The 20054-nt window shown below is 33.4% G+C and overlaps 1 protein-coding gene across 12 annotated transcripts; it reads right to left on the reverse strand.

The window, feature by feature from the left end:
- Positions 1–10114: 10114 nt before the first annotated feature.
- LOC110623456 (heterogeneous nuclear ribonucleoprotein 1) lies at positions 10115–15728 on the reverse strand. 12 transcript variants are annotated; one of them, XR_002489281.2, is made up of 6 exons: positions 15322–15728; positions 14819–15042; positions 12409–13612; positions 10998–11043; positions 10827–10870; positions 10115–10309 (listed from the first exon to the last, which is right to left on the reverse strand). XR_002489281.2 is itself a non-coding variant. In XM_021768411.2 (4 exons), exons 2-3 carry the CDS (start codon positions 15038–15040, stop codon positions 12419–12421), a joined length of 1416 nt encoding a protein of 471 aa, XP_021624103.1. In that variant the 5' UTR covers positions 15041–15042; positions 15322–15728; the 3' UTR covers positions 10507–11043; positions 12409–12418. The 12 variants fall into 12 exon arrangements, 1 of the variants encoding a protein (XP_021624103.1); XR_002489279.2 differs by having other exon boundaries at positions 10115–10313; XR_002489273.2 differs by having other exon boundaries at positions 10827–10877.
- Positions 15729–20054: the final 4326 nt, after the last annotated feature.

The raw sequence follows: 20054 nt of genomic DNA on the forward strand, positions 1-20054 counted from the left end.
CTTTTGTAATTATAGTCATTTAGCTCTTGTTTATATGTGTCAATCTTACGTAATGGAAATTTTTTATTACCAATTTGTTCATGGTATCAGAGCAGGACATCTAACATTTTACATTAACAATGAATGGAACCCTAGCTGCCACCTTCTCTTCTTCCTCCATCACATTCTCTTCGACTGAATAGATTATTGCTCCACCCACTATGGCTACTGCTGTGAATCCAGCACCACCATTTAATCTCACCCATCAACTTCCAATCAAATTGACTTCAACAAACTTCCTGCTGTGGTGAACTCAATTTCTTCCTATGATTCAAAGTTGTGGCTTGGAGCATCATCTCAATAGCTCTCAATCAATTCTTGAATGACTCCCTAATAATGAATTAAATCCAACGTAGCAAACCTAGATGCATCAAGATTATATGATACTTAGTTGGATTGTGGATTCGATTTCTGAGAGTGCCTTGCCATAGATCATTGGCACTGAGACAGCTAGTGAAGCTTAGGATAAACTGATTTCGACGTATACTAAGGCATAAAAATCAAAGATTCGTGATTTGAAAAATCAATTAGTGAATCTTCATCGTGGACCAGATTCAATTGAAACTTATGTTCAAAAAGAAAAGGGAATTGCTGACATGCTAGCAGCTCTGGATCATTGTATCAGTGATGATGATCTTGTTGAGTATATTAAGGGTGGTCTTGGTCTATCATATAAACCCTTTACACGAGCCTTGGATGTTACACAAGCTGAAATTTCCTTTGATACTTTATATGGTTTATTGCTGACTGAAGAACGACAATAACAAATTGATGGCACTGATGTCATCTCCTAACTGCACATTTTGGACAATCTCAGCCCCAATATGGGCGAGGACGAGGTAAAAGGCAGCGTGGTCGTAGTGTTAGACCCGGTGGGTACGGTGGTTATTCGTACTCACGATTTGGTGGTCATACACAAGCTTTTTCTTCTGGAAATCATGCCATCCTTGGACCTTCTCTGAATTCATCTATGAACACACAATCAGCCTCTTTGGATGGAAATTCCATTACTTGTTTTAATTGTAGAGGTCATGGACATGTCTCTTGCATTTGCCCATCTCCAAAGACCAATAACACAAACCATGGATTTTCTCATCCATCTTCTCACCTGGCCAATACCATCCCTTCCTCTCTTCAATACAGACCTTAGCTTATGGACAGCGGCACCACACATCATCTGACTGCAAATTTAGACAACCTTGCTATTCACTCTGAATATCAAGTTCCTAAAGAAGATTTTTTAGGTAATGATTCTAAATTACCCATCTCTCATATTGGTTCGTTTACTTTAGATATTGCATGTTTTCATAGCTACCCAAAATTTGTTATCTGTTCATTTGTTTGCTAATTCTAATCTTGTCTCTGTTGAATTTTTTCCTGACTATTATCTTTTCAAGGATTTGGAAACGAGGGCAACACTGTTCAAAGGCCTGAGTAAGGATGGTTTGTATCCATTCCTTATAGAGTTGCTGTCATGGTCTATCATTCAAGCAAATTCAACATCATTGAGTACTTGGCATGCCCGCCTCTATCATGCTTCATTGTCTACTGTTCGTCATTTAATTTCATCTAGTGTTATTGATTCTTCCAATAAGTCTAGTAGTTCATTGTGTCAAGCTTGTGTTACGAGTAAAATTCATAACTTACCCTTTCCTGTCTCCACTTCTTCTGTTAGTGGACCACTTGATTTAATATGTTGGGATGTTTGGGGTCCTACCCCTATTTTTTCAATTGATGGATATCAATATTATGTTATCTTTTTTTACCACTAAAGCAAATACTCATAGATATATTTTATGCCGAATAAATTTGATGTGCTTGATATTTTTCATCAATTTCGATTACAAGTTGAGAAATTTTTTGACCGTTCTATTAAATAATTTCAAGCAAATTAGGGAGGTGAATTTCACTCTCTTACTTCCTATATGCACACTCATGGTATTAACTAACGGGTTTCATGTTCGCACACTCCTAAACAAAATGGGTGCGCTGAATGAAAGCATCGGCATATTACTGAAATAGGTCGTGCTCTTCTATTTCATGCTAATGTCCCAAAATCCTTTTGGACATATGCCTTTGATACAGCGGTTTATCTTATTAGTCGCCTTCCTACACCAAAATTGCATCACAAGATTTCATATAAAATTTTATTTCGGGACACACTTGACTATTCTTCTCTTCGTGCTTTTGGTTATCTGTGTTATCCTTGGTTACGCCCGTATGCTAAACATAAGTTGAATCTTCATTCTACTCCTTGTATTTTTCTTGGTTATAGTTGTACACATAAAGGGTGTAAATGCTATGATCGCCTCTACTAAGAAATTATTTATCTCATGCCATGTTTTGTTTGATGAACTGGTGTTTCCTTTTCGAACAGCTGATGATGTGTGTACTGTCTCTCCTCAACAACCAAACATACCTCTTACTATAACAGCTCCCATTTTCCCTATCGCGACCACCACGGTGTTTATCACTACCTTGTCGAGAACCTTACCACCATCTTTAGCCTCTTCACCACCAACTACGACACCTGGTCTTGGCATTCAAGTTGATACTATTGCTCCTCTTCTACACTAGAGCCATCCACAATCAGCCCGTCGCTCCTGCTCCACGGGCACCCAGCAGAACTTATATCATGGTTACTTAAGCATAAACGGGTTCTCTTAAGCCTGAATGTTTTGAGTCTTAGTTTGTTCCCGTACCTTCTGGTTCTGACCCAACATTTACACTCAAGCTCTGAAACAACTTGAATAGCGTGCTGCCATGACTATAGAATATAATGCTTTGATAAAAAAACAGCACCTGGCTATTGCTCCCTCCATATGAAGCAAATAATATTGTCAGGTGTATAGGTGTTTAAGACGAAGACAAATGCTGATGGATTGATTGAACGGTACAAGGCTCAGCTAGTGGCCAAGGGTTATCATCAATGCCTAAGTATTGACTTTGTTGGTACTTTCAGTCCGGTTGTGAAACCCACCACCGTACGTCTGCTATTATCTATGGCAGTCTCACAAGATTGGGTTGTTCATGAACTTGCCATTTCAAATGCTTTTCTTCATGGAAAGCTACTTGGCATTATGTACATGATCCAACCACATGGGTTTGTCAATCTGACTTATCTAGAGGATTTTTCCAAACTTGAGAAGTCCATTTATAGACTCAAGCAGGCTCCTCATGTGTGGAATCAATGTTTGATTGATGCTTTGCGTAAATTTGGTTTTAAGGGTTCCAAAAAAAATTCCTCTCTCTTCCATTGGTCTTCAGGTAATGCTAACCTTTTCTGTTTAATTTATGTGGATGACATCATTATTTTTAGGACTTCCGTTGCTCTTGTTCAACATTTAATCAAGCGTTTAGAGTCTCATTTCTCCTTATGAGATTTGGGAAAATTAAAGTACTTTTTGGGAATTGAAGCTCTTTAGCAACCTGATGGATTATTGTTACATCAAACTAAGTATACTCATACTTGCTCATATTGGAATGCTTGGTTGTAGTGACATTCCAATGCCTATACTCTCCACTAAAAAATTATTTGCTACTGAAAGTGCATCCTTTCATGATGATACATTATTTCGTAGCATAGTAGGTGCTCTTCAATATCTTACCTTCACACGACCTTACATCTCCTTCGTAGTTAACAAACTCTCACAGTTCATGCATTGTCCGAGTGAGAATCATTCGGCTGCTATAAAGCACATACCGCTATTTAAAGAGTACATCCTCTTATGTTCTCCTACTCCCACGCAACAATTCCTTGAGGCTGCATGGATTCTATGATGCTGATTGGGGTGGAAATCTAGATGATCGAAAATCTACAATGAGATTTGGTATTTATCTTGGGTCTACATTAGTTTCTTGGAACTCATTGAAACAACGCTCAGTTTCATGATCCTCTATTGAGGTTGAGTACAGATTGCTTGATGCCTCTACTAGTGAGTTGATTTGGATTCAGTATCTTCTTCATGAGATTGGCCTTCCTTATACTTCTCAACCACAACTATGGCGTGACAACTTGATCGCTACCTATTTCACTATGAATCCTGTTTTTCACTCTCACACAAAATATATGGATATTAATTTTCACTTCATTCGTGATCTTGTTCAGAAGAAACAATTTCAAGTTCAATATATCTCTTTCCATGATCAGATAGCCGACATTCTTACAGAACCTCTTTCCAAGGACCGGTTTCGGCAGTTGCACAGTAAGTTGAACGTTTATCCTAGTTCAATTTGAGGGGGAATGATACGATTATGCTATTATATTTGTATTGCGATACTTATAAGGGTACTTTTGTAATTATAGTCATTTAGCTCTTGTATACATATACTACTCTTACGTAATGGAAATTTTTTATTACCAATTCTTTCATCTAGCTTGGAAGTCAAGGTGAATATGATGAATATGATTCAATTTCTTTTATAAATATATATTTAGAGGAGAAATGATAGAAGTCCACGAAAAGGACTGAATTTATATATAAGTGGGTAGGCAGTAACCATAATGGCATTTTTAATTCTCATTCGGCTCATCTTATCACATCTTTGTATCTTTCAACAGTCAAATATCTTCTCCTCTTTTCTTCTATTCCCATTAGCTTGATTTATATGTTTTTAGGAAACTTTTGGCGTTTGAGGAAGATGGGTAGAAAACTATACTTGGACAAAGTTAGGTTAAAGAAGGCGCCATAAACAACAGAGAAGGATAAGAAACTCATCAACTTCATCCTCACCAATGGACAATGTTGCTGGAGATCTGTGCCTAACCTTGCAGGTTACTATTCTTTAATTGCCCTTTTTCTTTTGCAGCAAACGAATTGGAAAAGTTGGCAGAATATTCTATCAGAAAATGAAACTTCATTTGCTAAAGCTAGCAGAATATCATGTCTTTCAATGTTGCTTGTTATTTTACTTGGTTTTACTATTTGTTACAAATCGTGATAGCTTTACAGTCCACTAGTCTTTCCCTCTCCATTATTTTAGGATTTTTATTCATCTGTTGATGATTGTTATTGGTCTTTAAAAACTTTTGGGTATTTGCATTTGTAAAAGAATCTATTTTCTAATCAAATATTACTTAATTTATTATCATTGGGTTGCCTCGTGAATCCATTTGTTGGCTTAAACAGAGGCAGCATTGTATTAAATTTTCATATAATAAAATAATGTCTTGGATGGTGTTTTCTATGTTGTAGTTTATGATAACAATTGTACAATTTCTTTCTCTACACTGTCGTTTAAGCTTTTAGATAGGTTAGTAGCTCAAGCTCTTACGATAATTGCTTTAACAAATTAAACTTTTACCCAATTGTATTCACTCAAATAGCCAACAAACTTTAACAAATAGAGTAAAGACTGATCAAAGGAAAAAAGATTCTCACTTTGAAGGTATGATTGCTAGTTTCCTAGCTCACTAAAAATTTTATGGCAAAGTTCATATATAGTGAATGGAGAAATGAAGTTGCTCTAGGTGTAAAGATTTTTATGGCAAAGATTCTTACCTCCTGTAGATAAACCATGAAAGTTAGGATCTCCTCGTAATAGGTTGAAATCTAATAGTTTATTTATTTCTTCAAATTTCATTAACTTATTGTGAGAACATGACTAAATTCTAGATTGATTTGGATTCAAGCTAGGGCAATTTGCTTAAGTAAAAATCTATTTGAAGTTAGAAGAAACTGAGGCCAAGAGGTATTTGCAAGGTGTTTCTAATTGCAAAGTGATATTGGACTATATTTATATCATGAAATGTGCTAGAGGTGGAAGCTTTTCTAAAGGTGACTTAAAACGATTTGGGAATATTGAGTTGAGACCCTCGTGCAGGAGTCTTGAACTATGGGCAGGTAAGATATTTTTAGCTTTTTATTCCATTGCTACATTAGTTGACTTGGACATTTCCTATTATTTTAGAGTTTTGACTATGAATGAGCTTTTTTTAACTTTTTCTCCTAAGCTTTGTTGAGACTTACATTACATAATCCAAAATCTAATTTTGATTCATGGTAGACCTGCTTTCCTATGTTATGGTTTGTTTTCTCTAGATAAATTCTTGTAATACTGTTATGTTATGACTGAAATTAAGAAGATGTCAAGATATACTACCCTACTGCTGCACAACGCCAGAGGAGAATTTGATTGAATGTTCATGAGTATTTTTAACTTGTCTTTTATGCAGGTTGTATACTTGAATATTGATTCAAATTTGGGAAATGTCAGATAAATAAACAGAACTGTGCTGAATTATTTAATACATTAATATAAATTAGCTTATATTTAATATATTAATATAAATTATTTTATTTTTATAATCTAATTATATTTTTATATTTAGTGTAGATATAATTTTGTAAATGGTTAAAGAAATGAAAGTGATTTTATTTTAAAAATTTCTTTAAAAAACTCAGAGAATATTATTATTATCGAATTATTTCAATATTTATATATTTCTTGACATATATAAAATAAAATCGAGTATTTATTGTTAATTTTTTTTCGAAACAATTATTGTAACATTGTTGGCTTTCATACGAATTCTCTATTATGAATGAGTTTTATTTATAAATTTTAATTACATATTTTAATTTAATTATATTAAAAATACATAATTAAATAATAATAATAATTAATGTGATTTTTAATAAATATTGGTAATTTTATAACAATAATGTTTATTTTGTCATTATTAATCTTTCACAATTATTTCTTTTGTTATTATCATTTATTTAATGACTAAATATTTCATTTGAAATAATTTTTAATGGTCATTTAATTTAAATTTAGCAACTATATTCTCTCTTATCAATGGTAATTATTTTTTTTTAACACTCAATTACATTATTAATAAATATTAATAATAATATAAGCGGTCATTATATTTAAAATAATGGTTATCTAATTTAATTTTCAATAATCAAATTCTCTCTTGTTAATGATTATTACTTTTAACAATCATATATTTTCATCATTAATAAATAGTAACGATAATATTAGCAAATATATTTAAAATAAGAGTCATAAAATTTAAATTTAACGATCATATTTTTTTGTTAATAATTAGCAACGAGTTAATAATTATTAACGAAAGTAGTAATAGTCGTTAATAATATACTTTTAACGATCAATTTCAATGTTCTCATTATTAATAATAAAGATTGATATTATGGCACTGTCATTAAAAATTTTAGTGATAGAAGATCTAACAAGTTTATCTATGAATAATTATACAATCAATATTAATTTTTAATTTATAATGAGAAATTTTTCTCTTATTAAAAAATATTTTTCTTGTAGTGAACAACTTGACTAAGAGATAAGGAGCACATCACAAGGCTATACAATGGAATGAGGGAAAGACCGACGATGGTATTGGTACAAGAGCAGCAAGTTGACTGGAGATTGAGATTGAGAGAGAGCGCATGCGAGAGAGCGACATTGAAAATATTGGAGGGAGAGGAAACTGTCTTTTATTGTTTTTTTTTATAGTATTTTGTTACCTTATTTTTTAGGGATGATAAATTTTGTTAAATAGAAACCGAATATTTCACCCATTCGTAGAATCATAGAATTTTAGTGATGGATAATAAATTTAATCTTTAATACTACACTATTACGATCACTTATACCTTTCGTGAAAAATGATCACTAAAATTTCAATTTCTTGTAGTGTATAATGGATTATTCATTTGGAAAATCCTATGTTGAAGTTCTTTAAGATTCTTTACATGATACTTTCTTAGAAATGCATTTTCCAACTTCTATAATCTAACTATAAAATTTGTGATCTTATACTTTATGATCTCAACTTTTGAAAATCTTTAAATTTGTGAGGTTTCATCGGAATGATTGCAACATTGAGGAAAAATTGCAACATTGAGGAAAATCTCTGACTACAAATGCTACTTTTCTTTGGTGTGAAATGGCAACACCTCTTCATTACTTCCAGATTTTTATAATATTCTTTCTTCTATTTTTATCTCTAATTTATATAACTCAGCCACAACTTCATCTAAACTTTTCATTAAAGTCTCATTTGAGTCTTTCAAACATTCTAAGTCATTTTTTGTATAATTCCCTTTCATTCACATTATCAATTACCACTTTATAAAAACATTTTAAGTACCTTATCACATGCAATACATCTTCAGCTTCAGTTTCTTTCTTAGTATGTGGCTTGAAACTATGTTGTTCATGCCATCCAAATTTATCTTTAAATATTACCTGTGCTAGAAAACTTAGTTGATGATCTTGACTAAACTTTTCACACACATACTTTGCTAGGGATAATCTTAACTTTTCTAGTATTTCCTTAAGTATTGCATTAAATTGAACAATCACAACAACTAGCTCTTCATTCTCTATTGGTTACTACAAATACTTTGGAGGTTCTCCTTTTAACCTCACAATTTCTTTTCTTGAAGACTTCTCTTATCTTCTTTCTAGTGGAGTCACTACTCAGCACTCTCTCAATAGGTTCTCTTTATCTATAGATCTCATACTTTCTCAGCAATTCTACTTTATTTAGAAATTTTACAATACTTTCTCAATGGATCTTTTCTTTTCAAATATGGAGATGTAACACATGCAAATAGCTAAATAGCTTTCTTGATACCAAGCAACTTACCTCGGATTTAACCAAGCTCTGAATTCTTGGCTTTGAAACTCCTATACATTCTTGGATTGCGTATCAGGCTCCGACTCCAAGCTCTTTCAACTTGAGAGCTGCCACTTTTAACCTTGGACTTGATTTCTTTGAACCAAGCCCAACTCTAATCTTGACTTTTCTAAACAAGACTCTAAATCTTGAGCTTTGATCTTAACCCTTTTGAACCAGGCTCTAAACTTGACTCTTCTTAACCAAGCTCTAGGACCACTTTGTTAGCAAAACGTGGTGGGCTCTGATACCACTTTGTTAGGTAGAAACCATGATGAGCTCTGTTACTGATTCATTAGAAATACTCTAATACCGCTTTATTTGATAAAAACTCTAATACAACTTTATTGGAGAGGAAAGGGATATTACTCAAGGAAATATTAGAAAGAGAGAAGGAATATAAAAGCAAACATATATTATAAGCAATAATAACACTCTCCACTAAACTCTACTCTTCACAAAACACAGTATTTATAGGCACACAATAATGACTATTCAACACTTCTAAATCTTGACATTCTAAGTAATTCTTGATATTATAAGACATTAACTATGTTTATGAAATCACATCAATAGCTAGACATAAAGAACTTAACCATAAAAAACTTAGCCAAATGCTAATTAGATTCATACATTATTTAACAATCTTTTTATTTTGTGTTCGGAAAAGCTTGCTCATGCAAATATAGGTCACTTTTGTCTTTATCTAGTAGTTCACTTCTCACTTGTATATTTCTTTGCTGATAATGGTTTGTTAGTGAAGCATATCCGAATTATATTTAGGTGAATTACTATAAGTATCTGCAATGTTAGAAAATTTATTAGTTTGTTTCTATTTGAGAATCATTCAATTAGAATGTTTTCATATTTTATAAAATTTAACTCTTTAGTGTTTTTTATTAAAAAATCATTAACCACTTTAAATATATTTAGATTATTAATCTCTATAATTTTAATTATATATATTATTTACTCTATAATAAATTAATTAAATTGAGTAATAATTTCTTTAACAAAATGATTAAAGTGGTTGAGTTCATAAAAGTAAGAGGTTTTAATTGTGTGATTTGAAAAACAATAAATTATTAAATTTTCTATTTTACCGCCTTTTAGTGACATCAACTATCGCACTAAATCTTCAAGTGGCCATATTGGTCATTTCCAGCAACCGAGGGAAGCGAGAATGAGACCAATCACCTCCTCCCAGCCTAGCTTCGTTTTCCAATCAACATTACTCACTTTGGTAAAGCTTTTCGACAAGTAAAATATACAGAATTAAAGCAGTTAGTATAATTTACTTTATTTTAAAATTATACAAATTTATTAATAATAATAGTAATAAGTTATTACTTTTATCTCCTAATAGGAGTTTAATTATTTAGAAGCTAAACTCATAAAATTCAAGTGTTAATTTAAAAGCAAATAAAGGTAGAACTAACAAATGTCTTTTCATGCCAAATAGAGAGGCTAAATTGATACATCTTTATAAAGTTGAAGTATTAAATAAAAAAGAAAACGAGATTCTCAAATGAGTTTCCAGGTAAAATATAAGGATCAAAAATGCTTTCAGCCATCCGTGATGTATAAACCATTGGATTAGCAAGTTAATCTCCAAAGGACCTTGCTAGCAATCAAGCACAAAGTAACTGTTAGTTTAGGATGTACCCATAAAAAAAAAAAAGAGGGAAAAAAAGAGAAAAGGAGCTGGGTTCAGCCAGATCATTGCAATGATAAGAGAAGTTTAAATATTTCAATAGTGCATCAATCATGAGAAAGACAAATGAAAACTATGTTTGAGAAGTAAAGAATACATGCTCTAAAATGGTCAATCAACATTAATCACTATTACTGGTTATTCTTTAGTAGTCTCCCTCAAAAGAGTTTCACACTAGTAAATCAAACAAACACTTTTACAATCTGCTGAAAAGAAAAACCTATTCAAGGGAAACAACATACTTGGCTATCACAGAAATGGGAGAAAAAAGAACCAAAAATAATGGGATTTTTTTTTTTTTTTTTTTGAAAAGAATGTTCATTCTTTTTGTGTCACCAGAGATGCATGATACAGTAATTTTGCGTATACCGAGCAATCTGATTATACATCTTAATCAAATTCCAAGAAAGAAAAAACCTATACCATAAAATCTTCAAAGCTCGAACCTTAGATAGAATTCCTTCTGACTGCACTCTACCATAAATTCATCAAAAAAGGCAAACCAGTTAGCTCTAATCAAATTCTCATATAAACTGAAACATCTAGGCAAGGGAAGTGTACAAAAATCACTTAATCGGATATTAGTTCACCTACAATAATCTCTTGGCATTCACATCATAATCATCCTAACCAGCAATTCCTGAAACAAACAGTAACAACAGAATGTAAACTTGTCACAATAACAGTAAACTAGAATAGCAATTTGTTTCCACAAAATGTATTTAAGCAACTTAACATTTCATTTGAGCCAAGGGAATTAAACATGGGAAAGGGTTTCCTTTACTCATTAGATTTACGAGTCTTAGACTTGGTTCATGTTGTGAGTCTGTTTTGAGTGTAAATTCAAACTACGGAGTAAAATTTCAAGTCTGCCTCAAATAAGTATGCATCAATATTCATGAATTAATCAATTAAAAAAAGTGCTTTCATTAAAGAAATGAATCTAAAATCATATCGTATCCAAAACCCCTTATTTGAAGTTCTTCTGCCCAGAGTATTAGTATATTTCAAAAGGAAAGCAACAAAAAACCATAAGTGGGGGCTAAGTCAGTCTACATAGGAAACCCCCATTTTGTTTTTCAAGAGGAAACTTGCAGGTAATAATTAGAATACACACAAATGCCATCCATTTTTTGAATACCTATAAGTGTGGATGATATTTGGCCAACAACCACATTCATCTAATCCCTAGTTTACTAAATTTCAAGAGAAATTAAATAAATAAAATCCAGTTCATTCATTGATTATTAATGTGCAGGAGAGGTCAGTCATGTTTTGAGTCTCTATATCCCCGTAATAGAAAAAACAATATCAAGGAAATGCCAACTTTCAGGAAAGCATGAATGAAGTTCCATTTCTGTCTGATGTGACAAAAAGGATCAAATAAAGGACATCACAATACATGAGGCTGAGGCACCCTGCTTTGTGTGGGTCAGAAATATTGAATACGGAGTCTAATAATGGCCAAATATCCCTTGTACGGTTCTATATTTACTAAATGACACCTACCATGCACGGCTAAGCAATTATAAATCAAGAACATTTCTAAGTCTCTAAAGGAGATTCAGTTTGATGAGTAAAGCAAACAACTGATAGTGCAGCAAGCAAAAGATTGCTACATTTAAAACACAAATAATTTGCTAGTGATGTACAATTAGCAAATCAGTAATCTAACATAGGGGTCAAAGAGCACACTATTGAACTTTTTTTTGGGGGGTTGGGTTGTGTTGGGGGGGGGGGGGAGAGGAGTGGAAAAAAGCTGCTAAACTCATATGACTTCTTTTTATGTGCTTATAATGCAAATGAATGGACTACATATACAATTGCTGAATCAATTGTGTTATACACTTGGCCATAAAATTAAAGTTAAATATGAAGCAATTCCACCAGAACATCTAATGCAAGAGGCTGATGTGTACACTTCCGCAATATTTTTTTTTATTGTGGGGCGGGAGGTACTCTTAGTGAAGAAGTTGAAAAGAATAAATAGAAAGGGCAAAATTACCTCTATTTGCTTAACTATTGGCAACACTATAACCACCAACATAACCAGCAGAGTTTTTAGTCACAACATCTGTAGCTGCATTTCGATGCCCAAAACCAAATGAGCCAGAACCCTTTAGCTCTAAAGGTGAAGATTGTAATGCAGAATGGCCATACAACGGACCATTAGAATAAACGTCTGCATAAGGTCCACCATAAACATCATGTGATGTAGCATGAGATGAAACTGGCACAGCACTTGTCCCACTGTTTCTTCCATAACCTAACTCTCCAAGACCAACATTGAAATCTCCACTATTGTAGCTAAGATTGCAATTGCTATAGGCAGAGCCAGCACCTTCACCTTGTCCAGAATTAGCTGAGAAGCCCCAGAGTCCTCCAATACTGCCAAAAGAACCCATACTTGAATTCCCACCTCCAGAGCCCATAAAAGTACTAGATTTTGCGGAGTCTGAAGCATGATTAATACTTCCATTGCCCCACAAAGGTCTAGATGTCGAATTTAAGGCAGAACTATTTCCATCATTGACTCCTTTGTATCCAACAGGGCTATCATACCTGCTTGAATTTCCACTATATGGACTCATTCTTCCGTAGCCAAGGTTATAACTTAGGTTGGAATTTCCCCCATAACTAGGAATCAACTCCTGATCAAAATTTAGCCCCATGCCAAAACCAGGACCAAATGGAGAGAAATTATTCCGACCAACAGTAACAGGACTAAACCTACCATCCATTCTAACACCAAGTCCTCCAGGAGAATTTGGAATGTATCCCTGAGTCTGAGCATAACCATTCAGTAGACTACCAGCTCTACTTGGGCTATAGTTATATCCACTTAACTGGCTCCGAGTTGGCCCTGGTGATAATTCTTTGGGGACAGCTCGCTTGACCTCAACCATTTTACCATTAAGTTCATGAAAGGTTTTATGCAACACTTTATCCACTGCTTCCTCTGAATCATAAGTAATAAAACCAAAACCTCTTGGCCTTTGAGTATTGTGGTCATACATAACCACAACATCTGTAATTATCCCAAACTGATCAAAGTACTTCTTAAAGTCTGTCTCCGTGACAGTAGATGCTAAACCTCCAACAAATATCTTCTTTGTACAAACTGGACCAGGTGAACCATGTACGCTGCCGCTGCTGTTTCTACTCAAGATGTTTTGATCCTCCCGAGGAACCGCCTTCTTTGCTTCAACCTGAGAACCAAAAGCTTAATAATGAAAAAGTTATACCATATCCCATGTTTACAAATAGTCCTAAGTTTCAATGTCCTTATATTATAATGTGATTACGAATTAAAGACGACCTGTATAATATGTGAATTACCAAATACTGACATTGCAAAACTGGATCAAACTTCATGCCTATTCAGTCTTCATCTCATGAATATCACAGTAATTATTCATTAATACTAATAGAGATTATAAATCTGAATGGTGATGTAGCTTAGGCTCATATGAGAAGTGCTTTGGTACTTTATCATAAATGTATCAATGATTTTTAAAAAATGAACCAAGTGGAATGGAGGAAACAGATCCATACTCCTTAGAGCCAATTATAACTACTTTCTGATTAGGACCTAGTTATTGTTGTAATCTATCATTCATGTCACATATACTTGGAAAAGGCATAGAAGTTTCCGGTAGCTTTTCAACTAATCAAGTCACCTTGAAACCTTGAATCAGAGATCATTAGCATCTAATAATCAAGTGGCCAGCCAATGAAAATTATGGTACCAAAGCCATATCTAGCATTTTCCTTATCTAGAAGTCGTCAAGTCCCCATTCTTCCCTTCCTTAATTTTCAAACAGATTTAATTGTAGTTGACATTAGCATCACTCTACTGAATGAGATTAATTATAGGCTTTCTCACTGATACTTAACTACACCTTCCAATTAGATTAAATCATGAGGAAGTCACTTGTAACATCATTTAGCACAGTTTCTTTCCATCTAAAAGGACCTGTAAGTTCTAAAAATGGAATTCATTCTATTGTTGATATTCTTATTTCTGGTTGGTGTTTAGAGTTGCCAAATAATTGATTTGACATTGATAATCCTATGATTACTTGCTGCATCTAAGGAATGACTACTTTGCTGAACACTGAGTATGAGTTTTCAGTAATTTGAATTGTTCAATAGCTACATGCAGCCAATACAAACACCTCTTTCCAACCCCACAGGAAAAAGAAAATGATTGAAGTGATTGGTAACAAATAGAGGGGCATCAATTACCTGTTGTTGTCATCTCATATTATAACACCACCATATTATTCTTCACCGAATTTTATTTTTTCTAATAAACATCTCCCTAAAGGTAAAATAATTGGGTAGAAACAAAAACAGGAAAAACAACTTCGACCCAAGCACGAATTGTTGAGAATTTAAACGTCAAAACTTACATTTCTACCATCTATGAGATGCTTTTCCATCACAACTCTCTCAGCAACAGAAGGGTCTGCAAAAACAACAAAACCGAAGCCACGGGCTCGACCAGTAGCCCGATCCTTCATTATCACAGCCTCCACGACTTCGCCAAAAGTCTGGAAATACTGCCTAAGACGGTCTTCATTTGTGTCCCATGAAATCCCACCAATAAATAGCTTTCCAAGCTCCATTTCCATTTCTGCAGACAAATCCCATCAAGAAATCCCCAAAAAAGGAAAAACAAAAGGAATAGAAACATCAAACCAGACATCTGATCAAACTATAATCCATTTCTAGTAGTGTACCAACCAAACACCAGATCCAAATTGCAACAACAGAAATGGAAGCAAGCAGAATATGGACAGCCCAATATTCATAGGCATGAGATATTTCGGAAGACACGATACAATATTGTGTTTACAAAAGCAATCAGACACGTAATATCAAAATGCCGATTAAACAAGGAGAACAAAAATACCTCGTCAAAAGAAATAAAACAAAGCCTGGATATTTACAAGTATTTATGAAACGGGTACTCTTGATTGAATCCAAAAGCAGAAAAGACCTTTCACCGATCAAAATGGATCAACCAGCTATCCAGGATTCGCAAGAAACAACGAGAAGAAGAACAAAATATACAAGGACTGATTACAGGATCCAAAACCCAGAAGCTATGTAACAGAAAATCGAAAGTGAAGCTTTTATTATGGAAAATTTGCCAACGAAAAAGAAAAACTGAAAGAATCTAAGATCTGAGAGGAGACATAACAAGAAGAGAGGGCGAAAAAGGCCCTCTTTTTCTGCTTTCTCCCTCTCTGTCTCTCTGTGCAATTTACTGTTAGTGATTGAATTGAATTATATTTTAAGGCATAATGGATATTAAGATTTTATGTATAAAAAGAGGGAAAAAGCAAAGGAAAGAAATGTGCGTATTTATATATGGCGGGTGTGCATAGCTTGACTGTGGTTAGAGTTAGAATAATTTGATTTAATGGTTCATAAAATTATGGTTAAAATTTGTAGACCTGAATAAATAGAATATCTAATATTTCTAATAATAATTTCAAAATATTTTTAATAAAAAATTAATTTTTTATTTTTTTATACTGTTATTAAATAGTTTAAGATTAAATTTAATTTTTTATATCATAAATTTTTTGTGATTTGTTGGCAAATGTAGTTATATAATTTTGTTAGTCTTATGATGTTTAATGATTGATAAAATTAAATTAATTATGAGCTTAATTTATTGATTATTTGGTTTCATTTTGTATTTGATTCATTAATGGTGGCTCTATGAATGTAAAATGTGAAGGCTAAGAATGGAAAATGAGTGTGAATTTATAAGAAAAGGTATAAAAAAAATTTTAAATTAATTTATTTCCATTTGATTAAATATGCTAACTGGTTTTAATATTTCAATTGGATAGGGTTTACTTTTTAATAAACTTTAGTTTTCGTTTTATTCCATTAGGTTTTAAAATCCGTGCCTTGCTCACACCTAATTTTGATTTTACTAACTCAACTTTGATTAATTTTTTTATTGCGTTTGATTTTTGTTTTTAGTTTTTTATTTAATTATTTATTATTTTATTTGATTTCTAAGTTAATTTGTCGGCATTTTAGTTTTAATTTAAATATTATTTTTAAGAAAAAATTATTTATTAGTCCTTAAAATATAACGAATTGAAAATCAAAAATTTTAATTCTTAAATTTTAATTTTGCCCACATTGAATGTAATCCCATAAAAATATCGTTAATGGGAGAGAAAATGACCATAAAATCCTTGACTAACTTTAGAAATTCCTAAATAACTACCATTTATCACCAACCTCTCAAGCCTATGGCTATGCAGTCTACTTCCTTCAATGTACAAATCACAATTTAAAATTTCAGCATAAAAATAGAGAATCACAATCAATCCAAAAAATTAATTCCACAAAAATCAAAAGAAATAAAAATAAATCAATTCACAGGTCTTCCTCAACATACAAATCACAATCAGAGGTGAGCATTCAGAATCCAACGGAATAAATTGAAAATTAAAATTTTTGTATTTATGAACATCTAATCAAATTGATTTTAATCAGAAATCGAATCAAACTGAATCGATCTGATTCGATTCGATTTGATCGGTTTCGATTTTTAATAAATTTTTTATTTTTTAACTAAAATTTAATTAAAATATTTTAATTTTAATATATTTAATTTCTCTATATTATTGAAAATAACATATTATTATCACTAATCAGTTCGGTTCGATTTTTTTAATTTTTTTCTGATCAAAATCGAACCGAACCGAACTGAATTGAATAAAAAATCGAACTAAATTTTTAAATTAATTCAATTCGGTCGGTTTTTTCGGTTTGAACCGAATACTGCTCACCCCTAATCACAATCCTTGTTTAAGTCTCAACACAAATATGGAGAATCAAGTGATAACTTTTAAGAACAAGAACTTAGAAAATCAAGTAATCACAATTAACTCACAAAAATCAATTCCATAGAAATTTTAAAAAATAAAAAAATCAATTTTACAAGAAATTTGTAGCTAGAGGCATTAAATCGACGATTTATGTGATACTAATAAAATCTTAATTTGTTTGGATTTATCACTCTTAGCATTAAGCAGCGACTTCATTTAGAAACAAGACAGGCATTGAATCGGTGATTACTTGATTGATCAAAAGGAGTATCAGCGAAAAATTTCATTTGTATCACAAGATTTTCCACTCTCAATTATTCATGATGTGATATTGGAATAGGTTTACAATGAGACACCAACAAAGGACATGCAATGGCGATATTGAAGGTGGTGTTTGTAACCACCTGAAATTTTTTTAAAAAATATTCTATTTATAATTCTTTTTTAAATTATGATTTGAAAAATTTTAAAATTTTGGAAATATTAAATTAGTTATTGATGTAACACAACAGTCGAAAGTCATGAGCTGTCACCATAAGATATGGCCACGTGACAAGAGTCTGATAGGCCAATACGCGATGCCATCGGTGGAAGGGAAGACTCAGACACCATTGCACTCGGTTCTTCATTAAGACTTGCCCTCTCCTGAAGAGATCGAGTCTTCACATAAAGTTAACATTAGCAAGCATAATCCAGTAGATCCCCGTTACGCCTATAATCGTAGGATCTCTGACATATTAGCTAGCGAGATCTCTTATCAATTAGCTGGCGACATCATTGCTAGATTTTCAGGAAATGCTATGATTAACTCTATCTTCTTATAGTATAAAAGTTAACGATCACAGAAACAAAATTACAATTCTTACACAACTACTCTTGAATTCTAAGTAATTCCTTACATTCGCCCTTCTCTTCAATTTACTGACTTGAGCATTAGAGTGGGTACTGTAGGCGCCAACCACCTCACGTTCTTTTTCTTGTAGGATTGACCAATCATAGTACAGTTCTATTTTGACCACATTATTTGCTTTCGTTATTGGGATTCCATTGAATTCTCTTTGTTCATTTGGATTAAGACAGATCTCTTATTCCCTTTTCTCTTAAAATGAAATCTCTCTTTTCTCTCTCAATGGTCAACAATTCACTAGCTGTTGCTAAGGTTGCTACCAATGAGGGCATTATCATTTTTTTCACTCTTGGCAATGGCAGTGGAAAAAGCACACCCCTCATGGTAAACGAAGCAGATCTTAATGATCTGAACAATGAGCAAATGCTCCAATACATCAAAAGGTTGCAGGCTATTCTCCTGCAATACAAAGCTTAGAAGGAGGCATCATATATGGCTCCCAGAGAAGGGGAGGAAGCCTTTGTTGATATCCCAAGGCTTCAAACAGAGGTGATCTAGGCGCGATCTAAAGGGAAGGCCAAGTTTGAAGAAGAAAAGTCACCAGACAATTCTCTGAAAGACGTCAATTGAAAGCTGGTACAGGCTGTTCAAAGGGCTATGGCATGGACGATACCTTCCCCTGTCAAAGAAGATATTAGCAGAAACCTTCCCAACTAAGTTTAAGCTCCCAAGCTTGGGCAAATATGACAGAAAAGGAGACACAGAAGTCACCTGGCGATCTTTAGGACGATCATGCAGCTTTAGGATGTTAATGACTTCGTATTGTATCCAGTGTTTCCATAGACACTCATAGGTTTGGCTCAGAAATGGTACCAAAATCTGAGCTCAGGTTTAATTCAGAACTTTACACAATTCACTATGTTATTTAAATCCAGGTTTATTACTTGTATAGCTCCTAAAAAGCTCTTCTCTGATCTGCGGAAGATCCACCAAGGAGAGGGTGAGTCTTTAAGGAGCTTTATCTCACGGTTTAATGCAGAAGTAATACATGTGGAGGAGTTAAATTATGAGAGAGCATCTTAAGCATTAAAGAAAGGGACACGCAACGTCAAGTTTATGGATTTTCTAATCAAGAATCCAGCCGCTATGTATCAATAGCTAATGGACAAAGCCTAGAAGTACATCAGGCTAGATGATAAAGTCTAAGAATTGAGAGAAGACAAAAGGATGAGTCAAAAACAAAACCAAAAGCCAGAGAGGAGAGGATATGAAGGAGACCACAGAAGTTACTTAGTCTCTCGAAGTAGGGATGATCAATGTAATACCCGGCTAGACTCCGGTATCGGAATTCCTACCGTCCGGTGGAATCTCGGATGTCGAAAACTTCTAGAAGGGTAAAATCATGTTTTTATGAAATGATTTAATATATTTTATGGTTTTAAGTAAAAATGAAATTGAGTTTTGAATGAAAAAGACCAAGGAGGCATTTCCAGGTTCGGCCGCCGAACCTCAAGTTCGGCCGCCGAACATTGGATAGTTTAGGGGGGGCAAGTTAGGCTTCCGAAAGTTTCAAAGGTTCGGCCGCCGAACCTCATGTTCGGCCGCCGAACTTGCATGAATTTTGGAAGCACTTTAGGCTGCCGAAAGGTGGTCTGGCAGCCCCTATAAAAGGGCTCCATGGCCGAAACGGGCGAGTTTTCTCCCCATTTTCGGCCACGGTGAGTCCCTGCTCTCCCATGGTTCATTTTTTGATGTTTTTCCTCTAATATTTAGAGTTTTAATGAGTTTTATCTTGATTTGAAGATTTTTGAGCAAAAGAGTAAGTTTTGGAGCTTGGAGACCAAAGAGTTGAGATCTCCCCCATCTCCAAGTTAAGATCGTTTCTCCTCTAGATCTTCAAGAGGTAAGCTTCGATCCTGCCATTCTAGTATGTTTTAA

Source organism: Manihot esculenta, chromosome 9, assembly GCF_001659605.2.
Source record: "Manihot esculenta cultivar AM560-2 chromosome 9, M.esculenta_v8, whole genome shotgun sequence".
In the NCBI taxonomy this organism is placed as follows: domain Eukaryota; kingdom Viridiplantae; phylum Streptophyta; class Magnoliopsida; order Malpighiales; family Euphorbiaceae; genus Manihot; species Manihot esculenta.

Bases quoted from the DNA above. Each gene is read 5' to 3' on its own strand.
- LOC110623456 (XM_021768411.2), bottom strand. From the start codon at position 15,040: ATGGAAATGGAGCTTGGAAAGCTATTTATTGGTGGGATTTCATGGGAC. The intron at 13,613-14,818 runs GTAAGTTTTGAC...TTTGGTTCTCAG, and splicing joins ATCTCATAGATGGTAGAAAT to GTTGAAGCAAAGAAGGCGGT.